The sequence below is a fragment of the Blennius ocellaris genome (assembly GCF_963422515.1).
Source record: "Blennius ocellaris genome assembly, chromosome: 13".
NCBI lineage: Eukaryota > Metazoa > Chordata > Actinopteri > Blenniiformes > Blenniidae > Blennius > Blennius ocellaris.
Window position 1 is genome coordinate 5,393,372 of NC_137662.1, and position 20,823 is coordinate 5,414,194.

General features: G+C 42.0%; 1 protein-coding gene across 4 annotated transcripts in view; it reads right to left on the reverse strand.

Moving 5' to 3' along the window:
- ccdc88ab (coiled-coil domain containing 88Ab) overlaps positions 1 to 13,451 on the reverse strand; it is a 73,800-nt gene extending 60,349 nt beyond the window's left edge. For all 4 annotated transcript variants that reach the window (XM_080507241.1, XM_080507240.1, XM_080507239.1 and 1 more), the window contains exons 1-3: positions 12,851 to 13,451; positions 12,655 to 12,755; positions 536 to 644 (exon numbers count right to left, since the gene is read on the reverse strand). In XM_080507241.1, the coding sequence (XP_080363367.1) occupies positions 536 to 644; positions 12,655 to 12,755; positions 12,851 to 12,913 (273 nt within the window). In that variant the 5' untranslated portion in view covers positions 12,914 to 13,451. The remainder of the gene's footprint in view (positions 1 to 535; positions 645 to 12,654; positions 12,756 to 12,850) is intronic.
- Between the last annotated feature and the right edge of the window lie 7,372 nt (positions 13,452 to 20,823).

The window sequence follows — 20,823 nt, forward strand, 5'->3', positions numbered from 1 at the left end:
TAAGTTCAGGTTGGCCTGGAGGAGGTTATGCCATTGCTATTCCTGTGTGTGCATGAGTTTTCTCCACACATTTTTTTATTTTGTTTTAATAATGTGTCCGACGGTTTTCCCTGTGATTGGCAATGAGAAGACTGATAAAGCAGTAGAAAAGATGGATGGATTTCAGTAGTTTAAATTTAATCTGAATATCTGCAGTACACCAGCAGGTTTCATGCATAAGAAAATAAACACGGCAAAAAGTAAATACCAGATATTTATCCAAGTATGCAGAACATGCATCAAAGCAATCACGCGTTTCACATTCTTCACATCTCCAATTTCACTAGATCTTGTTTTTGCATTTGTGTCATGACACCAAATGACATTTGTGCACATTTAACACTGTTTGTAGCGCCTTCAGCTACGTGCGCTCCTGTAAATGCATTTTATTTATCGTACAAAAGCTGGGTATCACGGTCTGGGAACTGAGAGTGAACTCACATGATTCAACCCATAAATGATTCACTTCCTCGAAAGAAGTTCAGATCAATCTTACCTGATAGTAGTCTTTGATCTGCCTGATGAGGATTGAAAGGTTCTGGATTCGCAGCGTCGGATCATTGTTCACTTTTTTGTTGGTCCTCTGCACCGTGGCCTTAGGATTTCTGCAAAAACACAAACGACATTTTGTTTTTCCTCAACTTCTGCCTTGTAGCAAAGGTGAAGCTTTCTTAACCTCCTTGAAGGTGCGTTTGAAACACCCACAGTCAGCTTCATTTTAACATCATCTGGCTATATGTGTGGGAACGCATGTGCGTTTGGCTAAAACCATGAGCAGCACAGTGACAGGGAACTCTTGTTTGAGAAGATGGAGTGCAATGATCGGCAAAAAAAAAACTTAATGGTTCATTCTTGTCACTGGATTTCAGTGAAAGATTGTCCACACACTATGGAGCGCCACTGTTGCAAAAACACATGGCAAATTAACTATTGGATGTTAACACAAATTTAAACAGTTATTTGAACAAGTTGGAGGTGCACAGTGACAGTGGTTTTAAATCAGAACAATTAATCAGATGCTCCCGCTGTGATAAAGAAGTCTCATCAAGACAAGTGGGGAAACACAACCTGTCATAATGTCTGACACATCCTTTTACGCCAAACTGAAGAACGTTTAGACGAGAACCGTTGACTCATACGCTTTGTTAATCTGTCCAAATGTCACGCAGTCAAACTTTCCACGCAGTGAGAGTGCTCACGATGTACACAAACCTAGCAATACGACATATTCTGACTTTACAGTGGGTACACACAACACCCTGAGGCACATTTGCAATATGCATCCCTTTCGGATCATTTGCACATAACATCAACTGTGCATGACATGGACCATTACTTGCTGCATCCCAAACATCTATTTTCACTCCAATCACCTCCTGTTCGGACTGATTTTGAGTTATTTGGTGTTTAGAATTTCAAAGCACACCTCCTTCTTTCAGTCTAGAGACGAGCTACATTTAAAATTGATGCGACCCTCATCCCTTCTCTTCTGTCTGGATCAAAGAAACCCTTTTACTTACTTGCAGAATTGAGATGTTTGTGTGTTTTTATGACCGAGTTTTGCCTGAGGAACCTCGTGAGGACGACGCATGACAACCGAACTCATCACAGGTGTTGACACGTTTTAGTGGATCTCAGACATTCCTCATGTTTACCACTACCACCGACTCAACCGCTCATCTATGCTGAACAACATGGACAAAGATTTTATCTGTGGAAATCCCCTTTTAAATATTAAATCTCAAGTCATCTTCTCTGCTCCACATCGCTGACTGACAAGAAAATGGCAGTGAAGGGCTGAAAGATAATTTGTACCGGCTTTTGTTTGAAATGTTTGAGATCAGTCACGATCACAGCTCTTAAGACTGACACCCAACACTTCCTTTTGAGATTTCTACGGCAGTTATTCAACAGCACGGGCAATTTTTGATAAGAAGCTTGTTGAAATAGTAAGTTGAAGGTCAAACTGAATGAGACTCAGCCAGACCTGTGAACTTGATGTAAAACCCTCTGATCCCCTGAGGGAAATTCCAATTTCCTCAACTCAAATATCCACAGCAGTAACAAAGGAGTAAACCCAGAGGCTAATCTTTAGGTGTAGGACAGGAACATTTTGAGAGAGTGAACACTTACTGGCTTACTTTGCAATTTTTTTATAAATTGGAGTTCCAGGCTGTATGATTTGGCTTCAGGACTACAAAGGAGTCGAGTTTTCACACAACTCAGCTGCTCCAGTTTGAAGATTGTACTGTAATTTTACTACGATAGAAATAATGTGTCTCAGCGAGAAAATCTTTTTTTTTTTTTTTTTTTTAACTCAATGGTGGCCATTTTTCCATTAAACATTCTCAAAACATGCCATGTCAGACATAGAACCATGAGCTAAAAGTGGCCTGCCAACAGATCCAATCCAGCGATGATGTCCATCATAAACACTTCATCTCGGGGTCACAGTGGGACTGAAGCCAATTCTAGCCGACTGGAGGCAAAGTACATCCTCGGCTGGTTGAAAGGTCATCACAGGGAAAACTAGGAGACCAAGTGAATTAGATTGCCGAGACTATTCAAATGATTGGAAATTGTTGAAGCATTTTAGTTTCGGAAATGTTTTAAGTCCACAATACACATGGACACACCAGAAATGCTGAAAACGCCGTCATTTGAATGCCAGGCCTCGAGGTGGTGCTTTCATTTTGGAATACAAACATCCATTCACAGACAAATAAGAAAAGAGAATTCAATTCCTCCTGTCCTCTCAAAAAAACTCTCCATTATTAATTCATGATGTTCAGCTCAGGAAAACAACACTCCTCATGTATTCGACAATTTTTGAGCCTTTTATTCAACAATGATTGAGATCCCCCCCCAAAATCACATTCACGTGCCGACTTCAAAGCATGACCTATATATTAGGGTCAAAAGACCCGAGAAGGGGGGGAGGATGAGAGTCCAGGCTGCTTATGAATGTATGCATGCATGCATGCAGTGCGTGGCACATGTGTAGTCATGCATGTGTGTGCAGGACTGCATCTGCCCTCTTGAACTCAGGAGCAGGGCGACCGTGTCTGCGTCTGCTCATCTCGAGAAGATAAATCCTGACACGCCACAAAAGGAAAAACATTTTATATTATTATCCGTGTTGATGTGCAGGAATGGATTTTTCCTCCACTTAAGGTCATGGCTTGCGGTCACAGGGGATTTTTGCCCGAACACCATTTTTATCCCATATTGCCGCTGTTGCAAGATTTCTACATAAACATCCAGTTGCAGTATTTAAAATGGAAGAAAATTGTGAAATAATTTCAGGTTTTTTTTCTGAAAAAGGGTCACAACCACACAGTCAGTTCACAGCATCTGTGTGAATATTACATGTCTTCTTTAATCCTCCATGAAGAAGCAGATTTTCTTTTCTCCCCAAACACCTCTGATCGATCAATAAACTGTTGTACCTAATTAAACAAACATAGTTCAACCATACAAGCCTGCTATTCTTTGATTAGCTTCCACAATAATGTTAATCATTGTTAATTAGCCATTTGATATTAAATTTTACAGCAAATCTCTGACCAGTGTTTCCCCAACGCCTCAGTTGCAGTTTGACAATGCTCAAAAAGAAAGAGGAAATTATGATTGGAAAACAAAGAAGATCACGTCAAAAAGTGTTTATTTCTGTTGATTTATAAGGGAATTCAGAAAATGCCTGCACTTAAACAGCCTAAAATCCTCCACCATCACAGAAAAACCAACATGCTAATAACCATGACACAATCTGATCATTAAAAAGACTCTTGTTAGAAAACAGATTGCAGTCGAGGAATTGTTGAAATGAAAAAAAACAAAAAACTATTCGATGCAATGAACACAAAACGGACAAAGCGTCCTGGTTTGAAATACAAAATCCCATGTCCAAAGTCAAGCGTCTGGAGCGTGGATGTGTCAATTAGCCTTTTGATCAGCTTCTGCTCGAGATTGCACAAACGCACACACACTAGCACACACACTCACACACACTAACACAAGTATGCTAATCAGAAGGACACAAGGCTCTTTTTAAAACTGGTCTAAATGAGCAGTCATGTGACCTGCCCATCTCCCTCCTCCTCACACACACACACACACACACACACCCTTTCAAGGCCCATAGTAGGGGGTCTATTTAACCCATTAATTAAAAAGCACGGTGCGGGCAGTAATCCTGTCAAGGCGAGGAGGGCGATGTGGTAAATGAGGTGTGTGAGAGAAGCAGGAGAGCAAAAAAGCGAGGGGAGAAAAAAAAAAAAAAAAAAAGTGTTGTCCATTCATGCAATCATCATCATAGAGAACATGGTGCCCACTGCAGTGCCACGCACTCCGCCATCCGTTCCATTCGCTCCATCTCTTGTGAAACACATTCAATCACAGGACAGACAAGACACCCCCACGGATCAGCAGGCGAATAAATACGGCGACTTAACGCAGCTACGGGGGTGAAACATCCAACTTATTGCCTCCTCCCCCGTCCGTTCCTGCTGATACAGTAAACTTAAGACTTTAAATAGACAAAATAGATTAAAGGAAAGACAAGCAAAGCCAGCTCAACCGCCAGCATGGCAGACAACTCGCCGGCGAGTCAGCCAGACGGCCCGTCAATAAGCTGCTCCATCGTTGCTGCTGCTGCTGCGCCGTCGATGGGCGCTGCAGCCCTTGTGCAGAGCCCCGGGGCCACTGGGCCTTCTCCTCTCATCCCACAGCGTTGATTGGCTGGGTAGGTTAGGGAGTAGTGTTAACCTATATATGACAGGCTGCATTACAGTCAGCATGGGCAGCCAGGCACACGCCCATGCGCACACGCACACACAGAAGGGCGTGAATGCACACACACAAAGGGAAAACACGGGCCGCATTGGGCCACGTGTTGGAGATGGAGATCATGAGCCCCACTGTCCAAACACAGCAGGGGAGTGAGGAGGGGGGAGGGAAAAAAAAAACGAAACCACATTGAAGGGTTATGAGCTGCAGCAGGAATTTTAAATTAAAAATCTGATCATCAGCCACCATGTTCGGGTTAACAGTTCAGAATAGCTTCAGTCATCGCTCACAATGCACTGGGAAACACCAGCATGCTGAAGGCTGCGTAGTACAGGCAAAAAGAACTGCTTCCATGGCTTATTGCAATGCAAAAATGTATGCTTGTTAAGAGGAATCGTTTGTTTGCCATTAGAAAATGAGAGCTGTGGTGGGAAAAAAGGTGAGGGATTGTAAACTAAATTTTGACCCACATGCTTTTGTTAGTGGTTCCAAACGATGTACAAACCCCAACCCTGGCTCAGCCACCATCTGAATGAAAAATTCCCCAAAAAACAAATGAAAGACTCGAGTAAATACAAGTGAGTGAGCAGCGGACTCGCTTCAGTGGACTGGGTTTGTTTTTTTTGCTTGATGCAACGATTAACAAGAACTTTGACAAGTACTCATGTAAGAACACGACTTCTTTGAGGTAAGTACATGAGGACTGTCATATACATCTGGTTCACTTGTGTCTCGCACTTCTGCTACTGCTCCCTCACTCATGTTTCTGTATTTGTGCTGCAGCTTTTGCATACATGTTGATGTCGTCATCATTATTATAAAAGGGCTGGATGTGACTTTATTTAACTTTAATTCTTAATTATGCCTGGTTTGTTTTTTGTTTTTTTTAAAGGTTTTTACAAACTGACTAAACAGGATGAAATGCTAAAATCTTATCCTGCAAATGTTTCGCCAAAATGCCAGTGGCAATGCAATTTAGTGACAAATGCTCAGTTATGAGGTTTGATTAGTTCAAGCTGGCTGATTGTAATAGAACAACAATCCATTCAGTTTCATCCAAAGAATGATTCTCGTTCTCAATTTAGAAATGATTTTATATTTGGATGAAGCATCTGACTTCCATGACCGTTTTGGCAAATATTTCAGGATTGGGAGCCTTCTGGAGATGCAGAGGAGGTAGAAACCCCAATGAACGGGTCCCACACTGATATAAAGTGGCTTTTGTTTTGCACAAAGAACATACTTAACAAAAGTTGACTTTTCTCAGAAGAAATGTCCCTTTTCTGCCACACTATTTTTTTTTTATCATGTCTGCAAGTATTTACAACAGAGAAAAATACAAGGAAAAATGCTTTCACTGTGTAAATGCTTTCCCATCAACTGTAGTTAAACTGAACCTCTATCAAATGAAAGCTTGTAAAGAGGAGAGTGAACAGAGCGAGAAGCGAACAGGAATTTTTACGAATGCAATTAATGTCCAACTAGACTTCAATGGAAAGGCCAAGTGCCTCTATACATTTCATCCTAAAATGTATTAACTCAGAATATGTGAAATAGTGAGGTTAAAATAGCATTCTTCTCATCACCACTCAAACCAGCGATTTACTTTTTCTGGGGAATGTGTCTCATAGGCTGCAAATGATGAGGAGGGGGGCCACGTCTGATCAATTAACTATGAGATAGTCACTTCAGAACATCACAGTTAACAGCGTTGAGCTTCTATTTATGAACACAACCAGTAACCGGATACAAAATCCCTCATATCTGTTGGTGAGATCTTGTTGGAAACCCAATGAAATGTAAATTCTCTTTTCCCATTCCTCACCGGTTTCTCCAGTGATGAAGTGACTGTGGATTTCATCACCCTCTTTAAATCGTATTTGCCTTTCACTGACTTGTACGTTTTTTTTGCCTCTGCGTTTCCAGGGTGCCTCTTCCCGTTCCAAAGGGACTGGAGCTGAACTCAATCCTGCCAGACTGGATGAGTACTTTTAATTCAGCATCTCAAAATCATCAGAATTACATAAATCCTAATAATCGTGCCTGACTCTGCTCAGAGATCCTCTCTGGAACAAAAATGCTGGACCGGCTTCACCATTAGTTCTCAATGTTAAGCTGCAGGTAATGAAACTCAACATATCCTACGGATGTTTCACAGAAAATGCCTTCCAGGGAACAGAAGGGATTAAATACTCAGAGCCTCTGAGGGCCAAGAAAGGTGCAACAGATAGAGATGGAGGAAGTGCAGAGTTTGAATTACCAGCAAATTAGTTCAGGAACTGGAAGCAGATTGTCCTGCATCATGTGTCTCCAATCAGATTTGATGCAGAGAAATTGAATAAGGAAACATTCTTCTCCTATAGCAGTTTTATTCAAGCTATGGTTGCAAGAAACGGACTGAAAGGAAGAGCACAGACCATCACAGGGTCAACACTTGACCTGATATGCAATGCATGCCTTCGAATTGTGGTGGGAAGCAAGAGAAAACCACTGCATGCACACAGAGAGCATGCAAACCACTGCACACACACGTGACCCTTGGGTGAGAAAAGTCTGTAAAAAAAACAAAAAAAACAAAGTATGATTTCTTTTCATCTTTAGTGTTTGGACCAATTGTTCATTTATCTTTACATCTGTTCAAAATGACTGAATGATGGAGAATTTCCACATCAGATTCTCTCTTTTTCTCTTCCTGTAAAATGTCTCATGACATCTGTATTGTGGGATTTTCCACATAGTGCATCCAATCAAAATACATATGTAGCTCAAATTGACCAGGGTGTGTGATGCAAATAGTGATTTCCTACATAAGAACGCTCCTAAAAATTAAGAACCACTTCCACATTATACGAGACTGTAGAGTTCAGACACAAGGAGCACATGTGATTCTGAAGTCCTGAAGTGGACATAAACATTCTCTCCTTTCCAAGGATTCGAATAGCCTCACATTACTATGGCCTCGTTAAAGTTTGGTCCTGTCAAGGTCACAGCTGCCGCTTCCTGTCCAACATGATCCGCATCCTCCCGCCAGACAGACCCGCAGAGACGAGCGTGACACAAGGGTGATTATTAGAGTTGAGAGATTAATGTCCGACTTCACACTTTGATGTTGAAAGCTTCAGCAGGAGCAGCGGGAGAACCAAACACACCGAAGCTCCGGCAGAAGAAGACAGGCCTGCCTCCTTTTCTCTGCCCTAACTGGAATCTCAAATATGTCTGCTGCAAGTCGCCCCAGAGAACGCCAACAAAAGGTTTTGACGTGCTGGTCAAAAGAATATGAGAGGGGGGGGGGGGGGGGGGGGGGGGGGGGGTACAGGAAAGGTGAGTCAAAAGGTAAACAAGGCACAGAGATGATGAAGAGGCCATTGGGAGGAAGAATCAAAGAAGAAGAGGTGCACTAACAGTAGGGGCAAGGAAGTGATAAAAAGAGCAGCTGACAGAAGAAGAAAAGTGGGTTTGTGCAGAAATAAGTGAAAAAATAAGACAAAAGACCCTGATAAATCACAAACTTCAAACAAATTATTCTCATTTTCAGCTCCTAACCTGCAGATTCTGTCAACTTCAGGCCGTTTGATTTATTTCAGATTATCAATAGTGAAATACGCAAATGCACATTACCTAGTTTCCTCTATATTACATTTAAAAATACATCAACTATTTCTCATGCTTTTTTTTTTCTTCAGTGTAATGCATGTTTTACAGTTCATTAGACTGACAAGAGCCACATGAAATGATATTTGTTAAGAGCCACTCTGTGCATTAACGTGTTAAATATTTTATTTGTACATCAAACCATTTTCCACTGGGCTGTCAACCAAACCCTTCAAACACACAGGAGCTCAGAAGCAGTTTAAAAACAACTGAAAGTAATCAAAGAAAGAGCAGAATCAAGCAGAGTCATGTGTTTCTTTGTATGTGACCATTTGTGGACTCCATCAGCAATAATAAAACTCTGCCAGATGGTCTTCCAACCTCTAAAGATTCTACAGAGCCACAAAGGCTTATGAAGCCCAATATAGAACCCATATGGCAGCATAAAAATTAATAGACCTGAATGAAGCAAATGAGAATCAACAAAGGAGTGAATTCCCCAATAGTCCTGGGATCTAAACCAAGGTCAGGTCCAACAGAGAAATAAAAAGAATCTCCTTCATTTACTGTCTGAAAACTTCTAAACTTTACTTTTACTGCTTTTGATGGCAATCATGAATAATTTTTATATTTGCCCAAGGATAAATTTGATCCAATACAAGTAAAGCAGATTTTGGCAAGTACCAGTGACAAAAAGGAGGTAGATGCAAATAAGAATGTTGATAAGTGAGTTTTCTTCATATTCTCATGCTGAGATGTGCAACCATATAGGAAGAGTCACACACCTGATCAATCTGAGTGTTTGGTTAAACCAAACTATTAAAGTTTACATCCTTGTCCTGTCACAAGAGAAGATTAGTCAAACATGTTGCAACCAAAACTCACGTTTACGAGAGCTCAGTATCTTTCAGTATCACCAAAACACATGGGAGTACAATTAAAAAAAAAAAAAAAAAACTAGATTGAAAGTTGAAGTTATCTTAAAAAAAGGTGCCATTTTAATGTCATACAATCCAAACAGGTCATGTGAGAGTTAACCTGCAGAACATGTGTTACCAGCCTACACTGATTTCAGCTAAAATACATTTTAGAAGTCACTTTTTGTGGTGTTGCACAACTCTGCACTGGTAGAAATGCAGAATAAGGATCTGGAAAAAAAGACACCAGTCAACCTGAAACATGTCATGAGGCTGCTTTGCGTCAACTGTCCTTCGCTATTCCTTTTGTTGTCAATCTGTAACGCATAACTGTGATGCAGCAGCCTGCAGAGACGTGACTGACTCTCGGTTGACCGAACAGGCCACGGAGCCGGCCCGGGTCTGCAGAATTGGCAGGAAAAAGAGGAGGATTCGACTGGACAGTTGTCACTCTGACAGCAAATTTAATTGGCGCCTCCTCGCCGGGCGGGGAAAACGAATTGGTTTGACGGCGCGACGGAGGCGATCTAATTGGCTGGGTGATGTCAGTCACAGGAGGGCAGGGGGTGGAGGGGGGTGGGGGGGGGGGGGGGGGGGGACACGGTGCCATCTGGGTGTCTGTCAGCAAACCGTTGGATAATCCCGGGGTTTCTCGTCTCTCCCCATCCTGTCCTGATGACAACTGCTGCCAGCCGGTCTGCCACATCTCCCACCTTTAAGTGGCGAATGGAGACATTGACGCTGCAGCACCACAGCAGATATTCCCAGTAAAAATAGTATAAAGCTCAAGTTTCTTTATCTGAACTGACATGATGTGAACCATTTCATCAGAAAGCCATTATAGTCATTGCAATGTGTTTAGCAGCATTTCAACCGAGTGTGCTCAACTTTCTAGCAACGTTATGTTATTGCCTATAATTCTTTTGAAGCAATATTTCAAACTTAATGGTTAAAATTCGTTCTGAGCCTTTTTTTTTTCTTCTTGTGCACAGAAGCTGACTTTTATTTTTAAACCGAAGCAAGCCAACTCTTCACACTGTGTTTCACGGTGTCAGAACAGAGCGGCTGACGGGAAAGCAATACTTAAGTGAGAGCGACGGTGCTTTTCTGTGTGTGTAAACTTATATACAGTCTGCACTGATTATCACTTGTAATACTTTGAAGCTGGGGAAAACTCACCTGTGGTTTTAAGCTACTTTTAATGAGAGAGTGGAGCATTTCTAAACACCCACGCTGGCCTCATTCAACTGTACTTTTCAATGGTGAATGGCCTCGTGTTTCATTTGTCACAAAAGCATCGGAAAAAGCAAGAAGACACGGCACACGTCCTTTGGCTGAATGTCTCGGAAATACCTGGAATCATACATTTTTGCCCGATACGTCCCTTAGTAGGTGCACACATGCTGGGAAAGCAGCAGAGGCACATAAAGAACAGCCTCGCCAACACAAGATCCGACCAACACTGTAGCCCTTTTGTGTGGGAGTGTGGCTGGACGGGATGACTACCAACAGCTGCCTCAGTCCAAAACCAAATGCACAGGGGGGAGCAAAAAAAAAAAAAACGGCCAGTTACACACTTACTCCCACGCAGACAGAGGCCCCGCAGAAAACTCTCGTGCACATACACGCACACACGTAAACATAAACACACAGAACTGGCTGTGACTGGCAATCCCCGACATCCTGTCAGGCAATCGCTAAGCCCGCCAGTCACAGTTCATTTTAGCTCAGCGCTGCTCACTGTTCTCTGCAGGAGAACTAAAGGGGAAAACAAAAATGCGTTGCTTTTATTTGCTGACAGAAATGCCCATGAGTACCTGGTCACACATTTAATATGAAGAACTTGAGGAATTCTCACGTGGCCTTGCAACCTGAGGCCTTAATTTATCTTTTGCATGTCGCCCACTTGTTCCTTCTGAAAGAAAATATTTTACCGTCTCGCTCCTCATACCCTTCCCCCTTTTAACCTATTTGCTTTCTACTATACATTGTCCCCTGGGGGGGAAGTCTTCTGTAGGGTACAAAGACGGTGTGTGGAAGAGGATAGACGACTTTCTCAAGCTTAAACTTAGACGACCTCCCTAAACACTGTTGTTTTCAATACCTAAAGCCTGATGGACAAGGCTGGGAATGAGAGGCACTTGTTTGAACCTTTAGATAGGCAGCTTAGCAAACCGATCAAGGACATTGGAGGAATAGAGCACCGTGCAGAGACGGAAAACATACAGTCTACACAGCTACAGTATAGTCCAGAAACCTGCAGAAGGAATCATTTTCCTCGAAAATCTTCCAGTCCAAACTTAAGATATGAGATACTAATAGTTGACAGCAGAGGATGTCCCACGAAAATACAGCACATGATCTCTTGAGAAGTGAAGATCAATTCCAGTGGGAGCAGGTTTGCTTGAATGCTCCCTTGGCAGCTGAGCAGCACACGGAATGCTGACCGTGTAGAGTGCAGCATTAGTGGAAAATATGAAAAATTGTCCTGCTAGCGGGAAGTAGCAGCCCTGAGCCAGACAAAGGAATGGAAAGCTGTCTCCTGTCATGCTATATATATTAGTAGGCAACGGGAAAGACAGACATATTTCACACGCTGTGTCTCCTCCTCCTCCTCCTCCCCCCCTTCCTCATGCTGTATCCAACCTCGCTTGCTATCAAAAGATCTGCCAAAGCTTCTGCTTCCCTCCCAAGTGAATAAAAACAAATAAATGTACATCTGTGCCGGGCCTGCTGCACCACCTCCATCCAGGTTGGGAGTATAGCTACCATCAGCTTAGGGCTTCTATTTCCAGTTTAATCTACAGCACAGCATGAAACAAGAGCACTGCAGCTTCCAGGGGCGGGGTGTCTTCCACTCTGCTGCAGATGACAGGGTGAGAGTGACTGGGGCAGAGAAAAAAAAAAAGACTGAAGTTGTGGCAGAGCAGCATGCTGCATCCATGCACCAAAGATGTTCAGTCTGGAGCAGAAACCCTCCACAATGACCGTCTGCACAGATTTACAACAGTGCAACCGCTCACTGCCCCCAGTGTAAGATCTCTTTGTGTGTAGCCTACATTCACTTCAACAGACAATTTTCAAGTGGTGGATGGAGGCTGCACTTGCTTAATTTGTTCATGTGGGGATGACCCCACATAATCGCCCCAGGGCGAGCAACGTCTTGACCCTCCTCCGCCTCATGTACCGGCCCTGCACACCGAGAAAGCTGCACATATATTCATGCAACTATTGATAATGGCCCATGGGCATCAATGTATGAGTGTGATCTTACGTTTGCATGCTCACACTGTTGGGACTAACAAGCGAAATCACTTACATCTCAATCATAATCTCGTTCAGGTAAATCCCATCCACCAATTCTATATATTCCGATAATTTGGATCCATCGGTCACTGCCGGCTGTCCCACAGTCTTCACCTGGAAATAAACGACACAATGCAAAAGAAATGCGTTAGGGTGATGAATTGGTGTGTCCAGAACACAATGAATGGCCCATTAGGAGGGGGGCTTACCCAGCACACCAGAGGCGTGAGCATAAACTGCTCCAGCAACGGGGTGAAAACCTCGTTTTCCATAGTCCCAGGCGCAGTTTATTTCAGCAGATATGGTGGGGGGAAAAAACGTGTATGTGCACTCCCTGGGAGGTGTTTGTTTAGACTCCACTCATGTAGATGATTCGATTAAATCGACGCTCATTTCCGACGAATAGAATAAAATCCACAATCTTCACGACGCGTCCCAGCTGTTTCCAATGCCAACGACGGAGCCTGGCGCATTGGGAAGGGCTGACAATCACATTTTCTTGCTTCACAAAATGCGCCCAGATGTAGCAATTTTCAAATGTACAGGCCCTTCGGCTGAGATTACTATCTACAATTGTGAAATAGAAGCGGACTACATGAGACCTGGGTATGGTACGGTTTTACGCAGAAGGTCCGTTACTGGCACAGGTTCGGACGCAAAGGAGGTCCAAAGGCTGGGGAGGGTTGGTTCAAAAATTTTAAAAAAATGTAAAAAAAATTATGAAACATCCACCGCAGAAGGAAATCCGGAGGTTTAAGGTCCTGGTTTGGAAATGGTCGGTTTCCTCTTGGTGTTCATGGTGGACTCATGTCAGCTTCTCCTTCTGCGTCCGCCTCCGTCGAAACGCCGCACAGCACTGAGCCGCGGAGCCGAGATGACGACTGGAGGACGCGCAGCACCGCCTCCCTCCCTCCACCTCCCCCCCTCCCCCCCTCCCCTCCTCTAAAATACAAGTAGGACATCAACCAAAGCATCCCTTCCTCGTCCGAGTAGCTCACAGTCTTCCTCAGTTATGTTTCTCGCAAAACTTTTTTCCCCCCCCAGCATGTGCACTTCATTTGAAATTGACTGTGGTTCAAAATAATTAATGGACATTTTTTTTTTTTATGTTCATTTTAAGTGCAAAGGTTTTGCAACAGTGTGATTGTAATATGTGAGGATTTCCCCGAATGATAAATTGACCTGCGGGTAGAGACAGGTGATTCCCTTTGTCTGCCTTCAGCAGCAGGGTGAGCACTGACACCTGGTGGGTAACGTACAAAGATGTACAGGAAAAGAGGTTCAGCACAGTTATTCCCCTAACCCATTTTTTTCTGTGTTTGCCGTGTGATGGACTATCCAGGGTGCGAGAGAGGCAGGAGACAGCAGCCCATGGACAGCTGGGGTCAGATTCAGTGGATTACATTGGATATACCAGTACAGAAAATGGATGGGTGGGAATGAACAGATGTTTAACAGTCTCCAAATATGAAGGAAAAACATGGTAAGACAAACCAGAAGTCAATATTTTTGTCAAAATATTCTTTAATAAATGGTCGTATAAATATGAATTAAGCTAAGATATGAAATATCATCCAGGCACATATAGGATTTAGTATATTCTGTTTATAGGAGGCATTTCCACCAGCTGAGCCACCATACCGCTGTCAGGCTGGATCATATGTGAGAACCTCTTGCACATGTCTTTGGAGTTTGGGAGGAAATTGAAATGTGAATTCAAAAGAAAACGAAACGCCTTGTGTACAGTGAGGAATTTCCATGAAGGTGAGTGTAGCATAAGAAATGCACTGAGCTTCTTTTTTAAACACAGGATTACTTTTGGCTGCATCAGCAAACACATTAATGACTAAAAGATAGGCCTGGAGCTGCAGTCACTCACTGCTGTGGTTGGAGACAAATAATCAACAACTGATGAATGGCTCTCACTGTGTGAATAGGGAGCAGAGGTCCGTGTGGCCAGATAGCCAATTAAAACACCATCACTGGTTTGGGAACTGGAGACCTGGGTCACCTCTCAGGAACCTGCTCAGACTGAATGGATTATTGTCTTCTGGCTTCGCCTCAAACTTTCAATAAGCACAATTCAGCAGCACTGTTGGATAAGCTGGAGGGTCTCATTTGCATTTTGAGTAATGATTGCTCCTGTTAGCGGTTCAGCTGGAAATTCTTTTTACAAAATACGTTGGATTGGGGGGATCTGAGCCGAGTCGGTCCATATCGGCCGGTAAAACCATGAAGACACTCGTATACATGTATACATGCTGGGAGAGACCAGAAGCAGTAGATGATGCTGAGTGTCTGGGAGGCGAGAGCACAGAGCAGCACAGAGGCCAGAATCAGACACACCTGAAACAAAAGGTGAGTTACTGAGAAGCACAGACAGCCAAAGTGAAATTGAACACTTGAAGCAAACGTGATTAAACTAGGAAAATGAACAATAAATTGAGTAACTCACACAATGAGATCTCAGTTCTGGGTTTCATTCATCCTGCTCTGTTGGTATAACAATGACGTTTCTTTGACTCTTCCTTCACTTAACAAATCCCTCCTCAGTGGATGAATGAATGAAAAGATATTGACCTTTAGACATTAGAATTTAATCTAAAAATTAAAATAAAACATTTGGTTTAACATAAACATTTTTCTATTGATTGTGTTCTTTCTCATTTTCAATCCCAATCTCAACTGTACCTTTCATTTGTCATATTAATATCAAATTTCAATATTTAATATTTTGTTTGATCAGTTGCTTTTTATCAGTGTTGTCATGTGAATAATTTATCCAACTTTGTTTTCCTGAATGCATTTCCAATCCTCTTCCATTGATTTGAATGATAATTATCACCTTTTAAATGACTCGTTTTCAAAGATTCTCGCGTCGTCTTTTTTGTTTTCCGTTCTCATCACTGTATCAGTCCCCTAACAAGAAATTTGAATTTGAACCAACCTGTATGAAAAGCAAATGATGAATAGCATTTGATCATTGATTGATCAAATTCCTTTGGTTACAATTTTCGTAAATGTGGCTGAATCCAGATGCTGAATATACCAGCTCACTTTCAACCAGCAGATATTTAGAAAATTTGAGGAAATTTCTGATTGAGATTGAGAAAATTGGCTCAATTTCTGTGATCCTGTCTTGATAATATGATACAAAATGGGGGAATTGGTGCCTAAGCATCTCATCAAGTCCTCTCCAATCAATTTTAGGCTTTTTTCTTGGAATCACTCTCACATGTGCCGCCCAGTTGCCTCAGCAGACTATCAAACGCTGACGCAGATAATGAAAACTCATCATGGGTCGTGCAGCGCCTGCTTTACCCCCACAGCAGCCTCGACGCTATCATGTTCCGCTGAATTACTGCACAGGATTTAGACGATATTTGGTTTTGTGATCATGAGGTGGCGTTCATTTGCATTAGTGTTGGTCTTCGTTCACCCCCCACTGAACAGTTTGCTTCTGCACGTTTCATCACAGTCTGTGTTATTCATCCTGCTTTTAGGAAGTCTTGTCAATAAAGTGACTTCCACCTCGTGACTCAGAGCCGCAGCAGCATTCCTCGCACACACCGGTTTGAAAACACCAGCCTCCTCCTCCGATCAGACTCTGCAGTGGGAAAGCATGTGAACATTTTTGTCTTACTCATCTCGCCAAAAATCAAATGCTTAAAACCCGCACTGTTCCCTCTCTGTACAACCTACTGAGACTTTCTCTTAAATGACTGCAGCTTCCTGTTAGTTATTTCACAGGAATTTACAAGCCCTCACAAACATGTTGGTTTGGAGCTGTGTTGAATGCTCTTTCTTGAAGTTGCTCATAACCTGGAATGACCTTCCCTTGTAAAGGAGTATGACTCGGGCTTCTTTAAATGGAGAGGCTAGTCAGCAGTGGCACTCTGTTGAAAATCAGGGATAAGAAACACTGAACATGTCACATTCACTCATCAGACCACAGAGAGAAGTCACAATGTATGACCAGTAAAAGTGCACGTTTAACACGTATGAGATTAATGTGAATGACAAGAATACAAATATCATGGTAGAGTCACTGAACTGAAATAAGTGTTACGGAGTAGTTTTTAACCCAGTTTACGTCCAGGTTCTGGGAATGTCATACGCAGTGTTGTGATCTCTGATTCCCTGTATCCAGCAATGCATGTGTGTATATATGATTCACCTTTATGCTGGGCCGTGATTCCCCTCCAACTCTCCTCTCGTGACCTTGGCTGTTGTTTGTCACCAGGTTGTTGGATTTCTCTTGTCTGCACTTCTGTCTCGTTGGGCTGCCCTCCCCCTGCGTCTGAACCATGCCAAGATGGATTATCAGGAATGTGGTTGAATGTTTTTGTTGTTGTTCAGCACGAGCGACAAGCACGGCCATCCGGGAGAGGCTCATATAGAGCTGCTCCTCCTCCACATTAAGAAGAGCCTGCTGAGGTGGTCGCCTCCCGTAACACTGCTGCCACCCACGTCCCACTTGAAAGAGGCCCCGAGGTCGTCAAAGGACCCGCTGAACAGATGAAATCTCCTGCTTGGAGTTCTTTGCTTAACAAATGTTTCCACCCTGATACCATGTGGAAGAGAAGAGAGGAGACAAGAGAGACGGACTAAACACATGGTAAAAACCATAAATTACCTACAAAATGTGTATTTTGCATAAGGAATTCCTTTTTTTAACCTTGTAAACATGACATAAGACATGCGGTGGTTATTTCCTTACTGCAAAACGGTTCTTGTTTTGGACCTGCACTTTTTAGAAATGGATTGTGATACAGGGTTTTGAGGATCAATTTGATATTAATGATACATCTCAGGAAATGCATAGTGTTTCAGATATATATGCAAACATTTATGCTTCAACATACACCAATAGTAGAAATATCAGCATAAATTCCTAGCGGTGAGAGATCAAGTCGAGAAACATAGCTTTCATGTCATAAAGCATTCCCTCTTCTTCTCGAGATCATCAAAATATTTTGAATTTCTGACCTCTGTTCTAACAGGGGAGGTCACTCTGACAACCCACTTCATCTCTGTCCGCCCTCATCATGCAGCACTGCTCTGGGAAATCAATGTGGATCACTCAAATCTCCAGTTCAATTGACTTAAACTTCATTACATACCACAACAGGACAATACAATTTGAGTCTTCACCAGCTGCAATGTGCTGATACGTCTCTTAAAATCATGTTTTGCGTGAGAGATATAGAGATATAATACGATTATATAATCATGATTGTACTGTAACTTTCTCCCAGCTCCTCCGCTAAATGGCAGAATTTAGTTTTAACATGTTTCACTGAGTTATTCCAATTATTTATCCCACCATGATCACAGTGGAGTCTAATGTCTTTGAGATGAGCCTTAACGACATGCATTAATGATCTGAACCCAAAAACTATTCGTCTGTTTGCAGTCCTCAAGGCCTCAAGGCTTTAAAGCCCTCTGCCATCTGACGGCTTTTCAGATCAGCAGCACAGCAGGGAGCCACAATTTAGGAAAGCTGAGATCTCATGTTTAATGGATAAAGGTTTGCTAACTTTTGACCACTAACACCAAATAAACATGAGCTGGGGTTTTTTTTTGTAAAGAATAAATGTCCCTTTTATTGATAGTGTGTAAATGTAAATTTTTATGGTGAAAAATACCTACAACCTCATGAGGACAGCTTCTGAAATGTGAGGAGTAAATTATTTAAATGGATTTTTTTTTTTTTTTGTCATTCATAGATTTGGACTTTTGATTGCACAAAACAAGGTGTGTTGATTTTGGCTTTAGAAAATGTGGATTTAAATGGGATGGGAATTCTCTCACAAGCCAATCAATCCACTGAATAATTGAGCGATCTATCAGCAGCTAATCTATAGCAGGAATAATTAGTTTTTCTGCAACACTGTATAGATTGCTTAAAATTGGATTGAATTATGTGCCACCAGAAAAGCATAACCCTAAATGATAAGAGATTGAAATACAATAGTATAACCTTCATACTTTGGCTGCTGCCTTCAGGGTTTGTCACAATAAATCATCTGCCATCATCTATACACAATGTTACACCAAACATCTCCATGTTCCTCCATAATTTTATCCAGGGATCTTCCCTGAGGCCTTTGTCTTCTCCTCCCCCAACATACGTTTTTCCAATATATTCCCTATCTCTTATCAGCACATGTTGACATACCATCTCCACCTGGATTTATTTGTAGAATGATGAACCTCAGGCGTGTTCATTTTTAATCCTGTCCATCCTGCTCACTCCCAATCTCAACATCTTCATCTCTGTCATCTACAGCTCAGCCTGCTCTCTTTTAGGCAGCACAGCTCTCTAAACCAGACATCCCAGCTGGTCTCATACACCTTCACTTTCTTTCTTGCCGCTATCATTTTGCCACATATCAGCTCTGGGACTTTTACACTTGTCTTCACTCGCTCCATCCTGCCTGCAGACTGTCCATTGCTCTTCATTGTTGATCCAATGTACTTGTGTTTGTCCACCTTCTCTCCCTACATTCCTCCTTACATCTTCACCTTTCCACCTGCCTCACTCTCATTTGCACACATATATTCTGTCTTGTCTTTAAATACCTTCATCCCTCTTCTCTCCAGTGCCGATCTCTCCAGGTTCATTTCCTCTTGCTCGCGCTACTGTTCCCATAGATTATATTATCATCTGCAAATGTTGCACTTCATCTAGCCTAATCTATTAAACTTGGACTTACAGATGCCATTTTTCTGCAACTTCAAATTGTATGATGATGTCTTTCTGACTTTAGATATATTACCCCTTTACTTAATTGGAAAAGGTTGATTGATGACCCTAAATTACCAATAGGATGACACAATATACAGTGGATGGATGGATGGATGGATGGATGGATGGATACGTGGCAGCCATCTTCATTAAAAAAAGGCTTTTCTTCAAGCCATGTGCCATAATGTAATTATCACACTTATGACAAAAAGCATTACTCTTTGTCACTTGAAGCATCCAAGAGCTACCAGTGTTATGGTTCTTTCAAGCTTTATACATGTCCGTATTAATGACATCAACAATGTCTGTTCACTGATAGTGAGGAACAAAAATACTTAATGTTATAAAAGAAGGTGTTCACGCTGCAGTGGACAAGAGTTACAATACACAGGTACAAAATGGTTTTGTTCACTAGAACACTGTGGACACTCTGTATGTGTACGATGAGTGAAAGGAGACAACAATTTTTTTTCTCTTCGTGAAACATTACAGCATGAAAATCATCAATAAATATGTTTTGTTTTATGTTTTAATGTCGCAATGTTCTGATGTCTTTTGTTTTAAGGTCTCTCAGGATACAGGTTAATAAATAAATGTTTGTTCAGATACAGATTAACACTGAGCAGTCAACCAACCTCTACTTTGGTGAATAGACATTACCATCTCATCAAAGAGTAAATCCTCAAAAACACATCATTACAGCAGCATCCACTGAGCTGCTGAAGATCACTGTGGTCCACAACAAGACACTGACTGGCCCATTACACACAGATAGTCTGTGGCTCTGCTTGATATTAATGAGAAGTCATTGTTTCCCGCAGCCATGGAAACAAGATAATACTCGTAGACACAGTGGTAATAATGTGACTGTGTGGGTTTCAATATTTGAGTCCTTGCGCACAACCCTGCTACTCTCCCCTGCAATTAGCTGCTTTCTGTGTGTGTGCATTTGTGCGAAAGTAATTTGGTGTGTTAGAGATGCTGTTAACACTCATGTGTTGCCATAACAACTGCAGCAGCCCTGCTGTCAGAGAGCTGGCTCTCTGAGTACCTGCTGCAATCTCTGCCAGTTAACTAAATTTGATGGTTACTCTCTGATGTGCAGCAGGTCAGGGGCATTGTGACTTACATGAAGACTGCATGAGCTGTTTATAAGAAATAAAATACAGTCATACGACAAGGTAATCGTAACATTGGCTGTCAGTTGTTAATCTCATACAAAATATTTTAAATATGTTTTGGATTGTTACAGTTGATCTTGGAAGATGCAATTTCAAGTATATATAGCTAATTTGAAAAAGAGTGGTATATTGTTAATTGAGTTAACACTTAATCTCACAGATTATATAAAAATGGATATAGTGATATTTGCACAGATGTATTGGCGCCTTGTTAATTTTTGTAAAGGTTATCTTTATAAGACTGACATCT